General features: G+C 40.1%; 2 protein-coding genes across 2 annotated transcripts in view; both read left to right on the forward strand.

The window, feature by feature from the left end:
- SMG1 (SMG1 nonsense mediated mRNA decay associated PI3K related kinase) overlaps window positions 1–13,243 on the forward strand; it is a 70,890-nt gene extending 57,647 nt beyond the window's left edge. The window contains exons 51-62 of the mRNA XM_080981777.1: window positions 27–177; window positions 417–606; window positions 1,395–1,864; window positions 2,743–2,880; window positions 3,733–3,885; window positions 4,636–4,815; window positions 5,863–6,090; window positions 6,255–6,466; window positions 7,125–7,231; window positions 9,406–9,585; window positions 9,685–9,791; window positions 10,823–13,243. Coding sequence (XP_080837903.1) covers window positions 27–177; window positions 417–606; window positions 1,395–1,864; window positions 2,743–2,880; window positions 3,733–3,885; window positions 4,636–4,815; window positions 5,863–6,090; window positions 6,255–6,466; window positions 7,125–7,231; window positions 9,406–9,585; window positions 9,685–9,791; window positions 10,823–10,900 — 2,194 coding nt within the window. The 3' untranslated portion in view covers window positions 10,901–13,243. The remainder of the gene's footprint in view (window positions 1–26; window positions 178–416; window positions 607–1,394; window positions 1,865–2,742; window positions 2,881–3,732; window positions 3,886–4,635; window positions 4,816–5,862; window positions 6,091–6,254; window positions 6,467–7,124; window positions 7,232–9,405; window positions 9,586–9,684; window positions 9,792–10,822) is intronic.
- Window positions 13,244–15,185: 1,942 nt separating this feature from the next.
- On the forward strand, window positions 15,186–21,805 carry ARL6IP1 (ARL6 interacting reticulophagy regulator 1). The gene is made up of 6 exons (XM_080981860.1): window positions 15,186–15,347; window positions 18,255–18,388; window positions 18,872–18,991; window positions 19,909–20,026; window positions 20,604–20,688; window positions 20,863–21,805. Exons 1-6 carry the CDS (start codon window positions 15,312–15,314, stop codon window positions 20,979–20,981), a joined length of 612 nt encoding a protein of 203 aa, XP_080837986.1. The 5' UTR covers window positions 15,186–15,311; the 3' UTR covers window positions 20,982–21,805.
- Window positions 21,806–23,057: the final 1,252 nt, after the last annotated feature.

Consider the following 23,057-nt stretch of genomic DNA (forward strand, 5'->3'; position numbering starts at 1 on the left):
ACTACCCTTTTTGCTTCTGTCTTTAGGATGCTTCACGCCCAGTATGGTGAACTGATTCAGCCAAGGAATGGCTCAGTTGACGAAACGCCCAAAATGTCAGCAGGCCAGATGCTGTTGGTAGCATTTGATGGAATGTTTGCCCAAGTGGAAACAGCATTTGGCTTATTAGTTGAAAAGGTAAGGTTACTACTAAAAAGATTACTTACTAAAGCTAACTTTGGAAATAAGGTCCGGGCAACTCCCAGTTCACACGGGGGTTGCGTCCTGAGTCATTGCGTGCCATGCAAAGCTCACTTAAGTCCGCCCTTCCCACTTTTCCAGCCACTTCCAGTTTGCCGTGATGTGCGCATGCACGCGTCATTTGGTCTTTGTCTGTATTTGGCAGATGACCTAACATTTTTCTTATTTTCCTTCAGTTAAACAAGATGGAAATACCTGTTGCCTGGCGTAAGATTGACATCATCAGGGAAGCTCGCAGCACCCAAACTAACTTTTTTGATGATGATAACAACCGGCAGGTTTTAGAAGAGATTTTCTTTTTAAAACGACTGCAGACAATAAAGGATTTTTTCAGACTCTGTGGCACTTTTTCTAAAACTCTTTCAGGTAAGTGCATACAACATTCCTAGTTTACGTCTCATTAGGTAAAGTTAAGCACTGTTGTCTGCCTTGAATCTTAAAGTGAAATTACAAATAACGGTATCTATGTGTTAAACGAAATAAAACATTGGGCTCCACAGATTCTCATCTTGTATTACCTGCAAGTTTTAAAGCTGTGATGACTACAGTAGCAGCATTCTCAAAATACATGGGTTATACAGTGCCACAAACAACTTCTAGCAGTACCATAAGTATTAAGCTGTTACAAAAAAAAAACTGGTTAAAAGGTGCAGAAGACAGCCAGTAAGCACAGGAAATTTATTTCCATGCTTGCTCAAGCTTTCTTTGTGAAGAGCAAACCGAGAGTTTTCATGTTTCCTCTGTGATGTTTCAACACTTGCTTTATTATTGAACCAGTATATATTACTGAATGTATTGACTGTTGAATTAATTTGGCATTATTTGGAAGGCAGCGAAACGGAATAGATGTTTGCTTCCATGTTTTCATTTTCCCCTAGAAAAGAACCAAGAACATTTTTAATTAATTCAGGAATGCTGTTGTGGAGTTAGCCAAATCAGTGTGCCTTAAAGCATGTACCAGCCTGTTAAAATGGGGTTTATATTTATCTCAGTCAGCTTGGACCTTGCCCATTTGCATTTCATAAGAGTGCCATTGTAATCTTGGCTGCAGTTAATTTATGTTGTCAGCTCTCTAGAGCAGAAATTCAATCTAGATTGCTGGTTGGTAGGTATTTGTTCAATGGCTGTTTCTTTTTTTCCCCTTTTTTTGTAAGGTGTAAGTTCAATTGAAGATCAAAGCTCTATGAATGGACCAGTGCCAATGGTAAACGTGAAAACCTTGTATCGGAATTCTTGCTTTAGTGAAGACCAAATGGCCAAACCAATCAAAGCCTTCACAGCTGACTTTGTCCGGCAGCTTTTAATCGGCCTTCCCAATCAAGCCTTGGGACTTACATTGTGCAGTTTTATTAGTGCTCTGGGTGTAGATATAATTGCTCAAGTAGAAGCAAAGGATTTTGGGGCTGAAAGCAAAGTCTCAGTGGATGACTTGTGTAAGAAAGCTGTAGAACACAATATCCAAATTGGAAAATATTCACAGTTGGTTATGAACAGAGCAACAGTGCTGGCCAGTTCATACGACACTGCATGGAAGAAGCACGATCTGGTGCGGAGACTTGAAACCAGTATTTCTTCTTGTAAGACTAGCCTTCAGAGAGTGCAACTACACATTGCTATGTTCCAGGTGAGTCTTCAAACTTGTATTTCCTTTCAGAATATTTGCTGCAGATGTGGGAAGTTGCATAATAAACTAATTGCATTTGGCGCCATACCTAAGTTGTGGAGAGAAGGTACCTCTTCAGATTTTAAACAGTATCATACATTTAGAAGTAGCTTCATACTGTTTTCCACGTTATTGATCTGTGGAGCAGCCCTCTTCGTCATGTGAGGTGAACTTCATGGCTGCATGAGGATTTGAGAGTCCTTATTTCACCAACTTTGTCCATTTGCCCCTTGTAACCTCTCTCTTCTTGAAAGCCTGCAGGGTGGATTTCCTGCAGGCCTCTTGACAATGCTTTGAAGCAGATCCTGTTCTCTGGTTCTGAGGGCACTTTGGATTTCCTTTTTTCTAGGCAGAAACCCTCTATCTTTGTTAGTCATGAAGTTTATAGCTACTGTTGTAGCTGTTGGGTACAGCTGAATTGTCATACTGGTGTGGAGCAAAATTATTAAGTAACATCATCATATTTCTCTCAGCAGATCAATGTACAATTTGGATTTTCTGCAAAGCAGAGTCAGAATTCTGACAACTTTCCTTTTAAAAAAAGCAAAGCAAAGGGGAACGACAATCAGAACCTTTGGTGCACTTAAGGATTTTAGAAGCAGGATAGCTGCAATTTTTCAAAAGAGCTGTCACTTGACATTTACAGACAGTGTGAACATAAACACTTTTTATGTTGGTTATGTTCGTTGCTTATTGCTCTGTAAATGTTCCTGGTTATTGACTTATGCATCTTGAGTAGGCTCTTGGGGCCGTATCTCACTGAACTTCTCAGTCTTACCATTTATATAGCATTATCATAACGTTGAATAGAAACATCTTTTTCTCTTGCCTTTCAAAAGTGGCAGCATGAAGATCTCCTCATCAATCGCCCACAAGCCATGACAGTCTCTCCTCCACCTCGGTCCGCAATCTTAGCCAGTATGAAAAAGAAACTTCATACTCTTGGCCAGATTGAAGCTTCAATTGCAGCAGTTCAGGTAAGTTTCTTCACTGCTCCATGGGGGAAGCAGTGGAGGATTGTTGAGGAAAAATATGGAAGCAAAATAACTGGTCTTTCATCAGTATTTGGGAATATTGGTCTTCTAGCTCCATTGTTACAATAAATATACTGAAACTGCGAGAATGGTAATGGATGTTTGAAGTGCCTTGTTTTCAAGTCATACAAATTTCCCCAGTTACAACAGTGTTCAATCCTACTTTACTGTGGGGCATGTTCAGGGTTTTGAATTAAAGTCAAATCTTTAATAACAGTTTTTACAAGATTGAACTCTTTAGACTCTTAGATTAAGCTGAAAATCTGTAGTGACTGTTGATGTAATTTTTGATAGCCCTCCACAATTTGATCACTTTGGAAGCTGGTCATAAGAATCTGAGCCAATGTCATGTGTGTACCCTAGATTTGATAGCTGAATCTAGGGACCTGTGGCAGGGGTGCAGTGCACGAGTGTCTTAGGTTGACTCTTATCAAATCAGTATCTTATGTACCGCTTTTGGAGAGTCTCCAGAATTTTGTATATTTTTGTTGTCCCAGGTTGCAGTGTCATCCAGAGAGCTAGTGGCTGGGTATGTGGAAATGTGTATATGTAACAACCCTTCTCTCTTCAATACATGGATACTGATACTGCATAGAGGCATATTTTGAAAAGATAATTTTGTTGGTTGGGATATATACTGTCCTAGTTTGCCCTGCTGGTTGCCAGAACTGAATATGTTGGATTCCTTGCCCTTGTTATAATAGTAGTTAAGTAATTGCATCTGTTCAGGCCCCAGGTATAAGCAAAAATTGTAAGATTTAATGCTTTTGATTTTCATTCTATCAACAATCTCAGGAAAAGCTGGCAGCACTTGAAGCAAGTATTGAGCAGCGTTTGAAGTGGGCAGGAGGCGCTAATCCAGCATTAGCACCAGTTCTTCAAGATTTTGATGCCACAATATCTGAAAGAAGAAATCTTGTCCTTAAGGAAAGTCAGAGAGCCAGCCAGGTACTACAAATAGCATGATGTGATGAGTTTGAGTTTATTTTCACTAACAAACTGTGTATAAGAGAGCAAAAAACTTTTATCAGATGGGATCAGGCTTAAGGAGAAAAGCATTTGCCATATGTAGGGAGCTATTTTGGAGTGAATACTAATGAGGTCCAAAATACAAAGGGCTGTTTGGGATTTAGTTATTTGTGTGTGTTGTAACCATCTAGCAGTACATATTGTCACATTTCTTTCTTTGTGATACTTTGAATTGAGTTGCATTTTAATCACATTTGACATCATTATCTTAGGTATTTGGCTTTGACCTTAATTTGTGGTGTAACTACATCTCTTGATAGTATAATATATATCATAACTCCTTCGTGATTCTTGATCATTTCAGTTTAGGCCTTGTTTAATCTTTGGTCCCGTAATTTCTCAGCCCATTGTAATAATATAAAAATTATACAAGACAGCTTAAAACCTAGATTTTAAATCAAGTCTCAGACCTCAAAATATTTTGTTGGTGCTGGTGGGCTAAATTTTGAACGATTCAACAAAAATTGTAATTCAGGGTGTGGGTGTGTATATGCATATATATAAAAAATTGGGTGTGACTGCAGAAAAGCACTAGAATATATATGTTTTAAATAAAGTAGTCAATTTCCTCTCTGGCAGCCTTTCAGTGCATTTTTTGAAAATAAAATCTAGAAGCTTAAGATGTGTGTGAATGTTATGAGCCTTTTCTCTCTGTGCCTTGTCTTTCAGGTTACTTTCCTCTGTAGCAACATCATTCATTTTGAAAGCTTGCGTACCAGAACAGCGGAAGCCTTAAACCTAGACACTGCCTTGTTTGAACTTGTCAAACGTTGCCAGCAAATGTGTTCCTTTGCTTCACAGTTTAACAGCTCAGTTTCTGAACTGGAACTTCGTTTACTTCACAGAGTGGTGAGTGTAAGACACACACACAATGGGTGGGGTGCAGTGGGCAGGGAAAAGGTGCATTGGCTTCTTTTACATATAATACCAAATCATTTTAGGCTGCAAGAACTGTGCACTGAGGTCACTCTCCCCCTTCTCCTTGAGGGTTCTGATTCTCCCTCTCATTTCCTAGTTCAGGCAAACTGGTTTATGAAAGCCATAGCTTCCTTCCAAATGAGAACTGGAAAATTCTGACTTCTCACAAAACATAGTTTTGTTGCAAAAAACAACAACAACCATCAAATTGCCTGAATGAGGAAAGCAAGGAGGGAGTACATGAGTATTAAAAAAATGGTTGGACTAATGTGTGTTAACAGGATCATCTGTCTCAACTCCGACATGCCAAACCATGTTGTGTTGTTTAATCATGCTGCCAAACCATGTTGTGTGTAGAATCCAGATCATGGTCTTGAGCTTGCAAGTTTACAGGCAATCAGTGGTTGTTTACTGCTCAGTGGTGTTCGTTTTCTGTCTCCTCATCACTCCCATCTCTAGGCACAGTGATCTCTGGGAGTGAAGCAAATACTGTTACTATAGCTTGTCAGTACAGATACCATGCTAAACTTGTTGTACACCTTGATTTGTAAATAGTTTCTGGTGCTGACTTGCCAGACAATGTATCAATTCAGCCTTCATGATAAATCATGGCATTATTTTAGTCACTGTTTGCTTTGAAGTCTGAACTGAGCCATTGCAAATTATAGTAACAACACACACCTCAAAATGCCTGTGCTTGTTTAAGATTATAATTGAGGTGGGGGTTGGCCACAAGTGTCTTGCAATCTGACTTTAATACATATATTGATTTTATTTGCCTCATTAAGCAAAGAGGCTCAGGGTACTATGCACTAAACTATCTTTCTTAGCTTCAGAAGAACACTGAGAGTTTAGACTGGCAAATAGTAATTTGCTCAAAGCCTCTAAGTTTCATAGCTCAATGGGGAACTGATCTGGCCTTGCTTGGAGATGAGTTTCAGTAGCTTGACTGGCATTTGGAAACTTGTTTTGTTACAGGGCACCAATCTCGACCATCCTATTGGTAGCACAGAATGGCTTCTTTTGGCTCATAAGCAACTGACGCAGGACACGTCTACCCAGAGGACCGTGCAAATAGAGAGAGAGCAACAAATAGAAACTGTGTGCGAAACCATTCAGAATCTGGTTGATAGTATTAAAACTGTGCTCACTGGACACAACAGGCAACTTGGGGATGTCAAGCACTTGCTGAAAGCCATGGCAAAGGTAATGCCCAATTATTCATTGGTGGGGGAATAGAACAGAAAACATTTTGATGTTCATGGAATACTTTCTGAAGTTATGGGGAGGTAAATAATGGATAAAAACTATCATTTTTCCAAGCTTCTGTTTCCAATAGTGAAGTCATAATAAATATTACTTTATTACAGGATGAAGAAGCAGCGCTGGCAGATGGTGAAGATGTTCCCTATGAGAATAGTGTTAGACAGTTCTTGGGTGAATATAAGTTATGGCAAGACAATATTCAGACAGTTCTGTTTACATTAGTTCAGGCCATGGGTCAGGTTCGCAGTCAAGAACATACTGAAATGCTGCAAGAAATTACTCCCACCCTGAAAGAACTGAGAACCCAGAGTCAAAGGTAAGCAGACATTCTCTGAATTCTTGTAAATTTGTGTATTTGGCTAAAAACAAAGAATATAATGCAGGCATAGGCAAACTCAGCCCTCCAGATGTTTTGGGTCTACAATTCCAGTCATCCCTAGCTAACAGGACCAGTGGTCAGGGATGGTGGGAGTTGTAGTCCCAGAACATTTGGAGGGCCGAGTTTGCCTATGCCTGATATAATGGATAGATTATAGTTATTAGAAGCACAGAAATGACATTCTTATGACACTTGGAATCAAAGGGTCTATTGTTAGGAGGGAGGGATTTAGTTATGTTTCAGTCAGTTTGTTTATTTGTTATGTGGTTCTGAGTATGTTTGTTTGCTGGCTGAGGAAAGTATAATAGTGTGATACAATTGTATCAGCATACTTTATTCAACACATAACTTCCTCAGCTTATGTATTTTCTTATTCTCGAAAACCTACTAATTATTTTTTTTAGCCTCACAAAAACTGACAGGATCCCCATATATTGTAATGCATCATCTACAGAGTCTAAACATCTAAACTTTCTCAAACTGTGCCAAAATACTTTTGAATTATCTAACATTCTTACACAGGCTTTCTGTTTTTTGATTTCCAGATAGGTCATGTGTCAAGATTAATATTGATCATTTTCCTTTTTTTCCCTAGTGTCTACAATAATCTAGTGAGTTTTGCATCTCCCTTAATCACGGATACGCCAAATGAATGCTCAAGTCCAACATCTGTTGCTACATGTCAACCAACATTTGCTGCAGGTAAAATATGGAATACATTGAATCTAATTTCCCTGCCACTGAGCTTGAATGTAGATGTTGTCATCGTTCTTCTAGATGTAGTAGAGCAGTCTACTTGCTAAATTTCTTCATTATCTTCAAGAAGACAAATGTCAAGGAGTTAAACCACCTGTCTTCATGCAGACTTACCAGAGAACCTGACTAAACTCTGCTTACCAAAGAGTACTATTCATTTCCGTTAGCATGTTCATCATTCTGAGATAGGGACTCCTTGGGGAAATGACTTAATGACTGCCTCCTACTTGAAGATCTTCCAAGTCTACTAGGAACTACCCACCCATGAGCAGAAGTAATATTTACACTATTAATATGTTTTCCATATAAGGCTCTTGCAGAATTTTACTAGCTTAAGGCATCTAACCAACAAGTGAATTTTATTGGTAAGGTAGATAAATTGATACCCATGGCAAGCCCAATGCAAAGATGCTGAAGCAGATTCTAAAACTCTGTTTACAGGACTTCCATCCATATTCAGGTACCATATGGATACTTGTCAAGAAAGAGAGGGCTCTCCATAAACATTTGGTTTGCTGAGCATCTCTGAAATGACACATCTTGCATATAGGGGGAAACCTGGTATCCCAACCTTGTTAGCGAAGTAGGTTCCACTGCAGCTTAGGTTGTTAAGAACTACAGTACATATGAGTGACAGACATACTCTCATTTCAGCAAGGAATGGAAACGTAAAAACTGAATTCTTCATGCAGCTTGCTTGACCTGTCGAAAGGCTTTTTTATTTTTTAAAAAAACCTATTTGAATTATCTTGATCCATTTCAGTCAGGCTTCAATTTTAGATTGCTTTGGTTGATGGAAGAGAGACAGGGCAGGTCCAACCTTGTTGGTTCTTTTTAATCTCTGGGTTTTGATACCATCAATTATTGTATCCTCTTGGAATTGTTTGGTGGATTGGGGCCATGGTGATACAGTGGTTCTGCTCATAGCTGCAGGCAGTGTCCAAAGAGTAGCATTGGGTGACTTCTTTTCAGCCTCGAGGTAGTTGAGATTCAGGGCCCTGTGCAGTTCCATTTTGCCCCCAATCAGTGGCTGGCCGTGGCTCTCCAGGACTTCTGGATATGGGGTCTTTCCTATTCCTACCTGGAGATACTAGGGATGGAACCTTTAACCTTTAACCTTTTGTATTGAGCCATTGAGCTTTGTCCCTTCCCTTAGCCTGGCCCCAGTTTTGCATGGTCATGTGACATCAGGCTCAGGAAGGAGGGGTGCGGTTAGGCCAAAACAGCCTGGTGAGCCAGCCTCTGAGGCTTGGTGGGCCTAATTTGGCTTGCAGGCCGATGGTTCCCCTCCACTGTCCTAGAAGCACAGATGACCATGTTTTTCAGCTTCTGTCACCTGCTTACAACAACTTGTTAATCCAGGCTTCTGGTGGACTTGGTAAAGCCTGCTGTGGATTGCAGTTTTGTTTTGTACTATACTGTTGTTGTTGAATCTAAGATAATTTTAATTGTGTTTTATTGCTTTACATACTGTGTTTTATTTTTTGTGTTGGCAACAACATTTTGACCACACAATGGAAAAGTGGTCTACAATTGTTGGAAATGAAATCAAACCATGACATCATATATTGACTTTATTTTGAAGCCATAAATCATAGCTTTTGGTGCTGAAATCTGACTTGTTCTGCCATTCATGTAAAGGCAGCAGATAAACTACTACAGTAAGCTTGCAACTCATGTGGGAGCTACGTTCCAGGGATCGCACCGAAAGCCAAAATCGCATATAGTCAAAACCCATTGGGCTCAGTGGTGGGCAGTGTTGCCAAAATCATTTCCCCCAGAACCCTGTCCCCTTTTAATTTTTTTGCTCTGCATGTAAGGGTGAATATGCGCAAGTTAAATGTGCATAAGTTGCAGGTTTACTGCATAAAGGAGCTCCATGGACCCACACGTAGGTCATGCAAATCTTATTAAGCCAATCTTTGGCTTAACTTTGCCTGTGCACCCAATCACTGTGTGGGCTGGAGGCCTGAAATCAGTGTCTTTGCCAATGCATTATATGTTTTGTAGGCATGTTTGGTTTTGTTGTAAAACAAAACATTTTTCTTTTTGATTATGAATAAAACTTACTTGGTTCCTTTTTATAGCGTTTTCAATATTTCATTTTCATTTGTTGACAGCGGTCCGCAGCAATACGGGGCAGAAAACTCAGCCAGAGGTCATGTCGCAGAATACAAGAAAGTTAATTCAGAAAACCCTTGCACCATCAGCAGATACTCCACCGGGGGTAATTACAGGCGCTGGAAAGAGTGTTGTTTCTAGTCCTAAAAAAGCCATCAGGGACCCCAAAACAGGAAAAGGTAAGTAGCAATATTAAATTTATGTAGAAAGATAGGCTTTGTAATGAGCAACACATTAAGATTTGCATGGACTTGGTGTTTTTGTTTTTGTTTTTGAAGCTGTGCAAGAGCGGAATTCATATGCAGTAAGTGTGTGGAAACGTGTCAAAGCCAAGTTAGAGGGCCGGGACTTGGATCCCAACAGGAGAATGTCCGTTGCTGAACAGGTAATTTGAGGAGCAAAACTTGTTCCCTTCCCTTCAGATGATTTTAACATTTAAGTTTATGGAGTGTGTGTGGGTGTGTGTGAGAGAGAATGAGAATATTTTTAAATGTGCTCTGATATGTTCCTGGATGTTCAGTGGGAAAAGTTTATTCGTATAAGCATCATTTTCCCTTGAAACTTCACTCCTACATACCTTAAATTACCTGGCAGACTAGTGTGCCCTTTTGCTTCCTTTCTGCTTAGCCCATGCCATTTGAAGACAACCATATGCAAGTCATGTCATGGCTGGCAATACATTAAACATTTCATTGCTAAACTGTCTTTTGGCTTGCAAAAATAATGGGAATTTTTCATAACCTATGGAGACTTGCTGGCTTGTTTTAGACATGTAAAAATGGTTGGTTGTTACATATTTTAACCATAGCTGGTTGTATCCAAACAAGGTATGTGTGTTTTGTTTAAATCAGTCTAACAAGGCAGGATATCAAGCTGGGATCCAGGTTGGATATTCTGGCTTGTTAAACAAAAACGTATGGTTTTAACAAACTACCACTTGCCGAGTTCAGGCACAATAATGGCAGCCTTAAATTTTATTTCTTTGCACATGCACAATAATATAATCGTACAGTTGGAAGCGACCCCAAGGGTCATCTAGTCCAAATCCCCCTGCAGTGCAAAAATATTTTACCCAATGTGGGGCTTGAACTCACAACCCTGAGATTAAGGGTTATATGTTCTACCCACTGAGCTATCCTAGGTCCTGAGGCTCTTGCCATCTCATTCATGTAAACAACACATGGTTTGGTCCTAGGTCTGAACCTGGCCACTTACAGTTTTTAGTAGTGTCTGCTGTGTACATGGACTATAAATGTTAAAAGGAGTAAACCGTGGTCTTCCTAAAACTCTAACGTAAACTTTTCATAACTAATGGTGAACAAACTTGCTGCTGAACATGCTAATAAAGGTGGTCTTGAAGTTCTCTGAATGTACAAAATCCAAATCCCTAACTTATTTTACATTGCAATTTCTTAGGTTGACTATGTGATTAAGGAAGCAACTAATCTAGATAACTTGGCTCAGCTGTATGAAGGTTGGACAGCCTGGGTATGAACAGGAAGATAGCAGGTCAGTCTGGTTCAGCGAGGTCAGACATCCAGCAGAATCAACTCGGCCTCAGGCATCCATAGCAGCACCACAGTCGGTGGTGATGCCTTTCTGGGGCTTAATGTGAGGAAACCTAGGCAATCTCGGTGCACTGGGAAGTGAGTCCTGCAGAGTAGCTGCACTCAGGGATACGCTAAACACAATGGCCTGGAACCCCCAGGGTCAAGGGTGAAAGCTCACCGCCTGAACAACACGGCTGTCTTTCTGCTACAGAAGAACTGCAATCGTGTCGGGGGGAAACATAGCTGCAGAAAGGAAATTGGGAATGCTACATACCGCAGAGTGATTTGGAACCCAGTTCCACCTGACCCTGTGAACAATCCAGGAGAAACCGAAACCGAAAAAAGGGGGCCGTGAAGAAATCGCAGCAAAGGAAGATTTGAGAGATTGAGTTTCTTGAGTCGCTCTTGTTGCTTGGCAACAGTGCTGGTTGAGTTGACCAGTTTGTGCAAAAAATGAATAAATAAATGCTACATGAGAATGAACTTCAGAAATGGACTGAAAATGCAAAGAGCTGCATGTCAGCTGTGTTGGAAGAACCTCTTTGAGAAGAGAGAGCCTTTGTGTCTTTTTTTTTTTTTTTTTAAGTTCTTTCCCACTTCTGGTTTATTCTTGTTCTTTAGATGTATTTCTAATATGTTTTTATTTCAATCCTTGTAATTTCACTGTTCAGTCAAATTAATCATTTCTTCTTTGTTTTTTGCAAACCAAATTTTCCAAAAGCACAGGGAACGCTGAACATTTAAGCAAATCTTTTGTGTTGGCTGATCAAACGCAAATGGTTGGAGTTTTGGTTCTTTTAAAGTGGTTTTTTGTGATTCTATCATGTACAGTTTCCCCAAATTCACTGTGCATTTCAAAGTAATGAATCTAACAGACATTTGGTTTTCATGTGCACCTCCCTCTGCTTGCAGTGTACGCTCCTTTTTGTAGTTCAAACCTTTTCCTCCAAAACACATTCTACTGTGATTTTGCTGTAGTTTCTTTTGTAAATGTAGGTACTCCAATGTAATCTTTACCTTAAAAATGATTAGAATATCTAAGTAGACTCTTTTACATTGTTGATGACAGAAAATCAATAAAGTCAAGTTCTAGTGGAGGTAGTTTTATGCTGTTTGATTCATTTCAAATTTTGATTTACACTTGTAAATGTATAGTGTTTCAGTTCAATCTGGGAATTTAAAGATAGACATAAATACAAAGCTAAAGTGGACTATCTCTTTTTGTTCAAGCGAAATTGTACAAAGATTTGTGTGAAGTTACATTTCCATATGACTTCCAATAGGTGGTGTTCAGTTGTGAATTTCTCAGCAAGTTTTCCTAAACCTACCTTGCACTTTTGAACTATGGGTGTGACAAAAGTTGCTATTAAAACGGCACTTTAAATCAGTCTGTTTCCATATGTCCTCAGTGTTTTACTTGCCTGCTCACTAAAATCATTACATTAGGAACTTGTTTTAACTTTGCTTTAGGAAAGAACAGGCTGCTTCTTAACTCAGTTATCACTAATCGGTGTCATGTTTTGATAGGCACCACTTCCAAATTGAACTTGTGGGGCTATGTGAACTTATTTAATTTGCTTTGAAAGCTGTTAAATGAGGACAAATCAAATGTTCCCATCACTTCCTCTTTAGTCTCTTAAGGATTTTAAAAACCTTTCCAACAGTTAATTTTTTTAATTGAGGCAGCCTATTTATCGGAGTTTGAGCTTTGGCCTTTGTTTTGAAGAGTTGCTATCAAATATATATTAAGGTCCAGCACAAGAAGAAGCTAATTATTCCAGCGTTTTTATAATGTGGAAAAATTGTTTTGACTTCCTCAGAATATCTGATACAGAAGTGACTTGATACTGGTATCAGTCTTCCACATAGGCGCTAGCTATCTCACCTTTTAATTACCTGCCCTAGACATGTCATGTGCACTGCCTACATATTTACTAATGCTTGTGAGTAAATGCGTTCCAACTCAGTACTCTGGAACTTCGCTCTTAGCATTGCAAGAGTGAGAGGTTTGCTTTTCAGTAAAATTCAGTTAAGGCAAAATCCAAGCATTTGGTGAGTGTACCTTTATTTTCCTTGTACGAAACATCCTTAATGAGCAGTCTGTATCCAAATACGATTGGGATAAGATGGTAACATGTTTTTCTTTCCTTTGGGAACCAGGGGTCAGGGCAGGCTGCTGCGCTTGTGATTCATGTATTATTATACCACACTATCCAGAAATGTGTATGGAGACGGGGGTCTTTACTGCATAATGTAATAAAGCTCAAAAATCTATTTGTATTCTTCATTCCCTGTGTGGCATTCTTTTCTTTACTGCAGTAACATTCAAAGTTCTAGATCTCTAACTTGCAGTTAGCAGTGATCACAGTACCAAGCATGTGTAACCTCTGCAATTGTGGAAAAGGTTACCACCTCTTTCACAGAGGGGAATCAGCACAAGGAATAGATTTGAAAGCTGCAGCTAGTTGCCTGTCATGCATATAATCCACACAAATGTGTCTGAAGCAAAAGTTATTGTTTCACATTTAAGCAACCATTGTGCAACGACATCTGGAGGGCACCATGTTATTGGCAGCAAATCGCTGACAGCACAAAGTGGAAAAAATGAAGTGCATACCAAAGCAGGGGCTTCCCATGGTTTGCTTTGACTGAAGCAGGCAGGGAATATATTTTAGTAGGTTGCTTCTGTGTGTAATGAAACGTTTTTAATATATACTTTGATGCATTTTGAGCATGAGATCTTCAAGGGGATGCACGGAGAATTAACCACTGCAACATCCTGCAGAATCTAATTGGACGTTATTGTGATAGTTCACATTGATTCATTGGACTTAGGAATTCCTAACCACGCAAGATTTGCTCCTCTCTGCCGCTCCCCCCCCCCTCCAAATGGGAACATCAGAACCTGCCCCTTTTCATCTTCAGCCTTCACTATATTTGAAACTTCAGTGAGTTATTCAGAGGAGTGTTGGAAGCTGTTGGGGGAGAAATGAGTTTAAAATCACCTTTGTTAGGATGTAGGTTTTTGCATTAGTTGGACTCCCAGATAAATGCACCTAGACTTCGCAGTCTGTCTCCTGCTGTTGTTCAAGCTTGCCCCTTTTATCCAGAAAATGTAGGGCTTTTGAATCAAACAAGTTGAATGTACTATATTATTCCTGGTCTTTTTTTCTTTTTTTAATTATGGCAATTCAGTTTACCAACATATGGTAGGTTACAGAAGTTGGGAAAGCATAGGTTTAGGATCAAACTAATATTCAACACAGAAACAAATGGTAGTATATAAAATATGTGTGTGAGAGAAAGAGAATATTCTGGAAAGGCATTCTAGAGGCTCACCACAACTGCAAGCACTGGATGGTTGCTACACCTTTCATTTGTGGGACCCTTCCCTCCCAGCTGTCACCTGGATCTGGCTCCATCACTTCCTTCTCTCTCGCCTGTAGTGGTAAAGACTACCAGCCCTTTCCACATCCCTTCTAACTCTCCTCCGATCACTTCCAAACTGCAAGCCTCGTTTGATTCACAAAGGTACTTCCTTTAGTTTGACTCATACAGGTACTTCCTGCTGGCCTGCTCAGCACCAACACCTCAGGCCCTGGCTCTGCTCCGACTTGCCAAACCCCTTGCTCAGCTATGGAACTCACTGGGTGACCTCAGGCCAGTCATTGCTTCTTCGCCTGGCCTACCTACCTCACAGGGTTGTTGTAAATAGGGAGAGGGACAACCCACATAGGCCACCTTGAGCTCCTTTGAGGAAAAATAAGAAATGTAATCAGTAATGCATAAAATAGACACTCATGGCAAAGACTCATTTATCCAGCTGGGAAAACCTGTGGGAACAACTCCCACAATCCCCCCATAAGGGGCCAGTTTGTTTCTATTTGGAAAGGCGCTAAGCAGTCCTTCCCCACCCCACTCCGGAATCCCCTCCAAAAACCCGTTAAACGGTTTCTGCTGCGGGACGTCAAAGGAACAACGCGACGTTTCTCCACCTCACGCGCCCGAAGTCACGACGAGAAGGAGGAGGGCGCTGATTGGTCCAAATTCAAAGGCGAACGGGCAGGGGGGCAGATGAGAGGGCGCTGGTTAGGGGAGTGAGATGGTCCTTATCCAATGGAAAGCGTCGAGGAGGCGGGATGGGCGGGGCCGCCGAGCTCATAAAAGGGGAAGGAGGGAGAGGCGGTGAAGGGTTTTTGTTCGCGAGGCCGACGGGGAAGCAGAAAGGAGGTGTCGCTTCGGAAGGGGGGCGTGGCCTGGAAGGCTAGGCGGAGGAGGCGGGGCTTAACCCGTGACGGTTTGCGAGGGGTGGGAGAGAAGGAGTCTGCAGAAAGCAGCTGTCTGGGCCGCACAAAATGGCGGAGGGCGACAATAGGAGCACCAACCAGCTGGTGGGTGAGCGCTGATGCGAAGCACATTGGGTGGGCGGGGGGCGAGTTGAGGCCCTCACTTCCCTCAAGAAGTGGGAAGGAAGGAAGCGGGGGTGCTTCCTTGGGCTGTATCCTGCGAGGAGCGTCTGCGGAGGGGCGCTTGTTTTTACGCAGGAAGAGGGAGGGGCTGGCTCTTCTGTGCATGGAGATGCACGTCTTGCAAGGCTGCCATAGCGGCCTCTTCACCCCCACTCCCAGCCCCGCCATTCCTATTCTGCGTTATTTTAAAGTGGGGTGGGGGTGGGAGGTTTGCGCCATTTGTGTAGCTCTTCCTTTGAGGGGTGGAGGCAGCGAACTGCTTCATAGAGTAGAGGGGGCTGCAAGGGGCGAAGTGAGGAAACTTCGAAAGTATAACAGGCACACCAAATAATCTTATGGCGCTTTTCAAGACTTAGCTTGCTGCAATGCAGGGGGTTGGGCTGGATGACCCTCGGCCCCCTTCCGACGCCACAATTCTGCGATTCTAAGACCCGCAGATTTTTGATGGCAGAAGCTTTTGTGGACTGAAGGCTGCTTCGTCGGATGCACGAAGTGGTTGTTTGATGGTGTGTGTATGAATATCTTCTTTCACACACACGTTACCTATCAGTATGTGTATATTTGTATTAACACTCACCTGTGTTTAAATAGATATGTGTGTGTGTCTATATTATACACACACATACGGATGGATAATAACATTTAGTGCGTTTGATTAATGGGGTTTTAGCCTGTGAAGCTTCTGCCACCATAAGCCTTAAAGGTGCCCCAAGGTTGTTTGTGTGTTGGCTGTATGAAACTGTCCTTCTGGAACTTAAATAACACCCCACGGTCTAGTCATGTTTACTCAGAATGAAGGCCGGAGTAAATTGGGTTTATTCCAAGGTAAATATGTCACCTCAAATTTCGCCTTTTGAGAGCTGTGGAAGGATCCAAAATCAGGAGAGAACCCATTATATTTTGCTGATGCACAAGGTTATAGAAGCTGGCAGAGGCAGCAGTAGTGCTTTGTAGGAACGTGGGATCAGAATTGCAGAGCTGAAAGGCAAAATAGCCTTCTTACAAATGGGTAGGGATGGAGGCTTTTCTTCCCACCAAATAATACATTAAAAAATATTCTAGGCAAGCCATCTTGAAAAAGATCAGGTTTCATTTTCCGGTTTCTCCAGTAGGACTCTGCTATGTCATCTTTCTTTGTAGTATTAGAGACACACCTGGCCAGCCTGCTTATTGCTAATAGGAGCAGAAATAAGCAGGGTGCTTTGTTTAGGCTGTCAAAGGAGCTGCAGCGCTTCAGGGATAGGTGGTTGAAAGTCAGGTGCACAGCACTGAGCATTGTGGTTGATGAACAGAGGAGCACAGATACTGTGTGTGCCTTTTCTTTGAGTTTGAAATGCAGATCATTTGTACGTATCCACAGTGTTATCTGCTACATTTTTCACTATGTCATATGCTTAGTATACCCTGCTTTTTGAGTTGAAGACAGTGCACTTGAGTCTCCCCCTGTTTTATAATGGCCCTATGCAGCCACTGAGGCTGTGTGCGCATAGATGGCCCAATATAACTTGAGTGAACTTGATGGGAAGGAGAGATTTCAACCCAGGCAGAACAACAGTTTAGTTTGTCTTGTGACTGAATCATTTCAAAGACATGAGTTAAGGGTATGTGTGTGTGTGATGGAATATTCACAGATCTAAGCTTCAAGGGAAGAGAGAAATGTTTAGAAACAAAATTTATTGGCTAGAACTCCCTATATCTTGCTGATCTAGAAGGCCATGTTAGGAAATGGACAGAAATTGAAGAACAGAAATTAGAATTCAAAATAAGGAAGCATTAAACATGCTAGACTAGGAGGAGTTTTATACAGTGTGTGTAGACCTCAGTGGCAGGTCTCTCTCCCCCCCCCCCTTCATGGTTCATTATGAAAGTTTCACCTACGTACTATTCACAAATCTTCAGTTTATGGTCCTGGGCTGAGACAGCAACCAGTACAAAACACAGCTGTGTAGGATGTCCAAAGTAACAGTTATTCAGAGTTGATTAAAATTTTGGTAAATCCAATTTTGCACACAGAACCTTGCATAACATTTAACACTGTTAGGATAATAAATAATGTAAAAACAGTTTAATTTCAAATATATATTGCTTGCAAAAAAAAGAAATTAAATATTTTGTTATATTGAGTTACTTTCTCATGCTGCCCAAGTTCAAGATCATAAGATTTGGGTTCTCCATAAGCCAGATAAATTTTATCCTAATATCCAAGCTGGAATCAGAACAAGTCTCAAAATAACGTCCTGGAGCACAGTTTTCACAGAATGGTGCCATAACAATAAATGGCAGGTAGAATAGCTCTTTGTTATGAAAAATCCTAACTACTGGATCTAGAGTTATCATTGTGGTTCTAGAAGAGGCTCCCGCTTGAGGAATGTGGGAAAGACAATTTCTGCCAATTTCCCCTTTCCCCTCTGACCTTAAGGAATCCCCAAACCTCTAGAGCAGCTTTTCATTGGCTGCAGGAGGAAGGAAGAATTGGTGTAAATTGCATCCACAACCCTTTTGCTCTAGCCAGAGCATCCTGTTCTGCTCATGGGAACTCTGGATTGAAGTTTCAGTATGTAGAAATATATCCTAGGAATATGGCACTGTTCTCCTAGTTGGGAGTAACCAGATATTTTGTTGCATGATAGACATAAAGCTTCAAATTAAAAGGACCAGTTAAGAGGATGCAGACATAAAAAACTGAGTTATATTCTGTAAAGCAAAGTAAGGATAAAGCTGTTATATTGTCTAACATAAGATAGCCTACATGTCCAATGAAGCATATGCATTGTGTAAGCATTTTTCTGCCTGGGGCAATTACATATGTTAAAATGCTTTTATTCACAGGCTGCAGAGACAGCTAGCTTGGAAGAGCAGTTGCAAGGATGGGGTGAAGTGATTCTGGTGACAGACAAAATCCTTCGTTGGGAAAAACCATGGTTTCCACCTGCTATGATTGCTGTAGTTTCCTTCATCTTTCTGTAAGTTATTGGAGAGAATGTTACAAAAAATAATAATGCTAAAGACAGTTAAGCTAGTAGTTACTTTCCTGAAATTCTCAGTACTGCTCTGCTGTATAAAAAGTACATGGGAAGTTTTATGCAGCTGGAAAAACAATGCTGCTATAAACAAACCAAATATATGTTCAAACCTGGGGGCATTCCTAGTCATTTTATTTCATAGAAGGGCCTATTAATTGGAAATGATAGGGAAGAGCAACAACTTTTTATTCCTTCCAAACTTCCATTTTCTCTCTCCTTCCAACCTACTCTCCCATCGGTGATTATGCCATTGCAGAAACTAAATTGAGGCATTATTTCTCAACCACTGGCTATGTTGGCTGGGGCTGATGGGAGTTGGGTACTTCAAAATAAAATTTGGAGGCTACTACTTCTCCACACCTCCTTTAATCACATTGTTAAATGTTTTGCCGCTAGATAACAACACTTTTCTTGCCCCAACAGGATGATCTACTACTTGGACCCATCTGTTCTTTCAGGTGTTTCTTGCTTTGTTATGCTGCTTTGTTTGGCTGACTACCTTGTACCTGCTCTTGCTCCTAGAATTTTTGGCTCCAGTAAATGGTATGTTGTTCGACAGTCCCTTAAGTATAACATTTAGTAAGAATAGAATTGAACCAACATATATTCAGTGTTAACTATGTGCATCAGTCCTGAACAAAAATTGTTCTACCTAGTGTTCTGACATACCTAGTGTTGTTCTACTACCTAGAGCAGGCATAGGCAAACTCGGCCCTCCAGATGTTTTTGGGACTACAGTTCCCATCATCCCTGACCACTGGTCCTTTTAGCTAGGGATGATGAGAGTTGTAGTCCCAAAACATCTGGAGGGCCGTTTGCCTATGCCTGACCTAGAGCAACAATATCTGTGTATATTAAAGGTTCGGTTGTCTCTTTTTTCTGTTTGATACCTTTGCTTGTATAATTATGTTTAGACTACAAGGTCATTGAGGCAGGAACCTATCTTTTCCTCCTGTTCTCTTCCCCCTTATGTTACTCTCTACAGCACCATGCACATTGATAGTAGACTAAAAACAGAGCTGTAGCCTTTAAACCACTGGCTGTCATGGATTCTTGGGGTGTAAATATATATAAAGATGTTGCCATCTAACTGAAAGTTTTGAGACAGCTGAAGAACCTCTTTGCTGGAAATGGTGATTTGCTGAATAGGACACAGATTTGCAGTTAATGGTAAATTCTTCATAATATCTGGTCATTCAGAACACATGTCAACTGCAAATTAATGCAAGTTTTAGTCCATTAAAATATATACGATCTTATTGATCACCCTAACAGTGAATAGTTATAGTAGAGAATCAAAGAAATATATATTGTACATATATGAACGGGACATTAAAATGGCATCAAATTTTGAACTGGGTGGCGGGAGGTCGAGATGTTAATGGTTGCTCATGTGCAGTTTCTAAAGTGGAGGCGAGACCATAATATCAAGAGTTTTGTTCAAAATAATTTCTTTAAAGGACTACTGAACAACAGCAGCGGTTCCATGAAATTTGTAGCAACCTGGTAAAAACACGGCGCGGAATTGTTGGTTGGTGGAAACGTCTTTTCACATTTAAGGAGGAAAAGCCTAAAATGGTAATATATGTGCTTCTCTGAAAATGTTTCATCCTTTTTGCAAATTGGATGTTGCTTTATAAATCCATTCTGCCTTACATATACAAAAACAAATGCTTTTGGTGACTGGCATGTATATTTGTTTTTTAAATGAAAATCCCCTTTTCTTACCTAAAATGAAAGTGCACACACCATCTGATCAGAGCTTTTTATGGTATCTTGATTTGAGTATTTGACACTCTCCCCCTCCTCCATTTTTGTTTCAGGCACTTTTTGGTTGTTGTTTTTTGCTTCATAGTCTCTAGGACAGTTATTGTAGTGGTATGCAAATATATTCCTGTCTTCAATTTATAACATCGTCATAATGCATCCAGCAAGCCAATAACAATCTAAGCTAAGCTCCTAAAACCTACCTGCTTGAAATAAATTTCCACTGAAGTGAATGAGATATACTGCTAAGTGTGTTTGCTTGTTCACTCATCCATGGTAAATCAATAATGCTGCTTTTAATAGCAGCAGGGAAAGTACTTAGAGAGGTAACTATCATGCCTTCATAACTTACTTTTAAGGACTACTACCATTCTTATTTCTCTTCTAGTACTTCATGACAATGCTCTGTTCCTTAGCTGTGATTGCTTGGATAGGACAGCAAGTTCATAACCTCTTCCTCACCTACCTTATTGGTAAGTGGTGCAGAATAATATATTGCTGTGTTTTTCCGCAATAGAGAATGGGGGAGATATTTGTAGTTGGGATGCCTATAATGAAGCAATTGCAACATAAATTAGATGAGTCGGTATGGGGGATGAATTTGCAAATGAACATAGTTGGTGATAACTTCTTCTTTACTCCCCTAGTGAGCTGCTTCTTGTTGTTTCCTGGGTTAAACAAGCATGGAATAATTTCAAAATATGCTGGAATGGCAAAAAGGGAGGTCAACAAACTTCTGAAGCAAAAGGAGAAGAAAAACGAATGAAACATCGCTTGCTAATTCACTCTATAGTATAATTGTGTTCTGGGAACAATTCAATGAATTATTGTGTGTTTAATAGTATAGAAGTGCTTATTTCAGTCATCGCTTTTTTATTTTAATAAGGGCCCTTCTTGTGCTGTTTAAACAGGAACTGTATGGTCCCTCAGTCACACACTAATAGTCTTCTAACATGGACAGTTATTCTTACAGTAAATGTGACTAGCAGCTTCAATACTGTAATAAGACTGATCAGTAACAACTGGTGGTGGTGAACTGGGTAACATTTTCCATTCCTTTTGAGCATTTTAAGGACCCTCTGGACTGTCTAGATTTACTTCAAAATGCCCTCTAGATTAAATTGCTAAACGTACAATGTTGTAGGTGACAGGTGATTTGAATAAACAAAGCTCCTAAACTCTGAATCCCAGTTGTAGTTGTAGCTGTAGCTCTGCAATGCAACTTAATTGCACTGAAACTGAATGAAAAACTTAAGTCAGGATGCACAGACAACTTCATTGCTTCTATTATTTAAATAGCTCTAGTTTTGGTGTTGTGAAACATGTCTGTAGTTTTTAAAAAATATGGTCTTATATAAAATCATGTTGAAAATACGTGATGCGTCTGTCTTGCCAACAAGTCTCTGGAGTTATTTGTGTTTTCTTAATGCTATTTTGTTTTTACTACACATTTCTTAAGTAAAAGTTTGTAACCTGTTAAAATGATAGGCATCTTAAATTTCCGTTTAACAGGCAAATTTCTGTCTTAATTGTAAATTGATGAACAGTGTTATCTTACGTTTGAAAATATAGACTTGAGAAATCTTGAAACTTTTTTTGTTTCATTATTATCTTTTTGACAAAATGAGATCTGCTGCTTACATTACTGCCTTACAGATGGTAGCTGCTTTTCATTCTAAGTTCCGAACCTTTCAGTTTTCTCTGAAACACTGTAATTCAGTACACATTTTTTGTAACTGCGTCTCAAAAGGACAAAGTTTTTAGTTGCTCTTGTGATATATTGCCTATAGTGAAGCCCGAAAGGCCATAACTGTGTTGGCAGCATTGGGAGCAAGGGATAGAAAGTCTTCTAACTAGAACTAACACAAACATTATTTTTATCATCACTCTCTGTTACTAATTGGCTCGCAACAATAAAAAGCAGTCTTTCTCTCTTCTCGCACATCTAACATTTTTGAATGCTAGGGGTGGGATGTGGCTCATTTTTTACTGCCATACTAGTATGTAACATGGTGCAGATAACTTATCTGCATAAGGACACTAGGGTGGTGTTCAACACTTAAACATGCCTATGTTGGATCTCTTGTGACATGTGAATCTTAGTCAAGGCATTCTGTTTTTCCAAACAAATGAAAAACCATTTTTGGACTCATTAGAGCAACCTCATAAGATCTCTGCCTTAGGAGAAGAAACAAAGCCTCTTACTAAGGCTAGTGAAAAGAGAAATCCCTGAAGCAGGCTTTCTTCAGGAGGTGAAAGGAGCAACATTACCTATTACTGCTCCTTGGGTTGAAATATTTCAGTATGCCAACTTAGTTATCATTGTAGTATGTATTTTCCCATTCATGAATACCATATTTGACATTATACCTTCAGTTTGGACATTAGAAGCAGCACACAAATCCTGAGAAAAGTGAGAACTTATTGTTGCAAAATGAATTATATTTAGTCATTGGAAGTCTGTGATGGCAGTTCCTGTATCTAGCAGTTATGGGCACTAGCAACAAGATGGTGAAATATAAAACTATTTTGGAATGATTTAGTGATAGCATAAGTGACAGGAACCGGTTTCTTTCAAAAACACCACACTTTCCCATAAGTCTTTGTGTGTTTGTTTTAGACAGGATAACTAAACCAATTTTACCTAGTTTGGGTAGGAGGGCAGTGTTTTACGTGAAGGGAAAGCAATGTTGTAATATGATTTAGGAGGGAGCCATGTAGGGTGGGAAGGTAGACTTGGAGGAAGGGGAAATAAGTTCCATGTACCAGCCTTTTTTTGGTTAATGTTGCTGCTTTACTTTTGATTGCGTTGATACGTAATGTAGATGGATAATAAATGTAT

This window comes from Podarcis pityusensis (assembly GCF_964106645.2).
Source record: "Podarcis pityusensis genome assembly, chromosome: 14".
Taxonomy (NCBI): Eukaryota; Metazoa; Chordata; class Lepidosauria; order Squamata; family Lacertidae; genus Podarcis; species Podarcis pityusensis.

What these genes read in the sequence shown, in the direction of transcription:
- ARL6IP1 (XM_080981860.1), top strand. Translation starts at nt 15,312, where the DNA reads ATGGCGGAGGGCGACAATAGGAGCACCAACCAGCTG. An exon ending in GTAGTTTCCTTCATCTTTCT is followed by an intron (nt 18,389 to 18,871) that starts GTAAGTTATTGG and finishes TTGCCCCAACAG; the next exon opens with GATGATCTACTACTTGGACC. An exon ending in CTTCCTCACCTACCTTATTG is followed by an intron (nt 20,689 to 20,862) that starts GTAAGTGGTGCA and finishes TTACTCCCCTAG; the next exon opens with TGAGCTGCTTCTTGTTGTTT.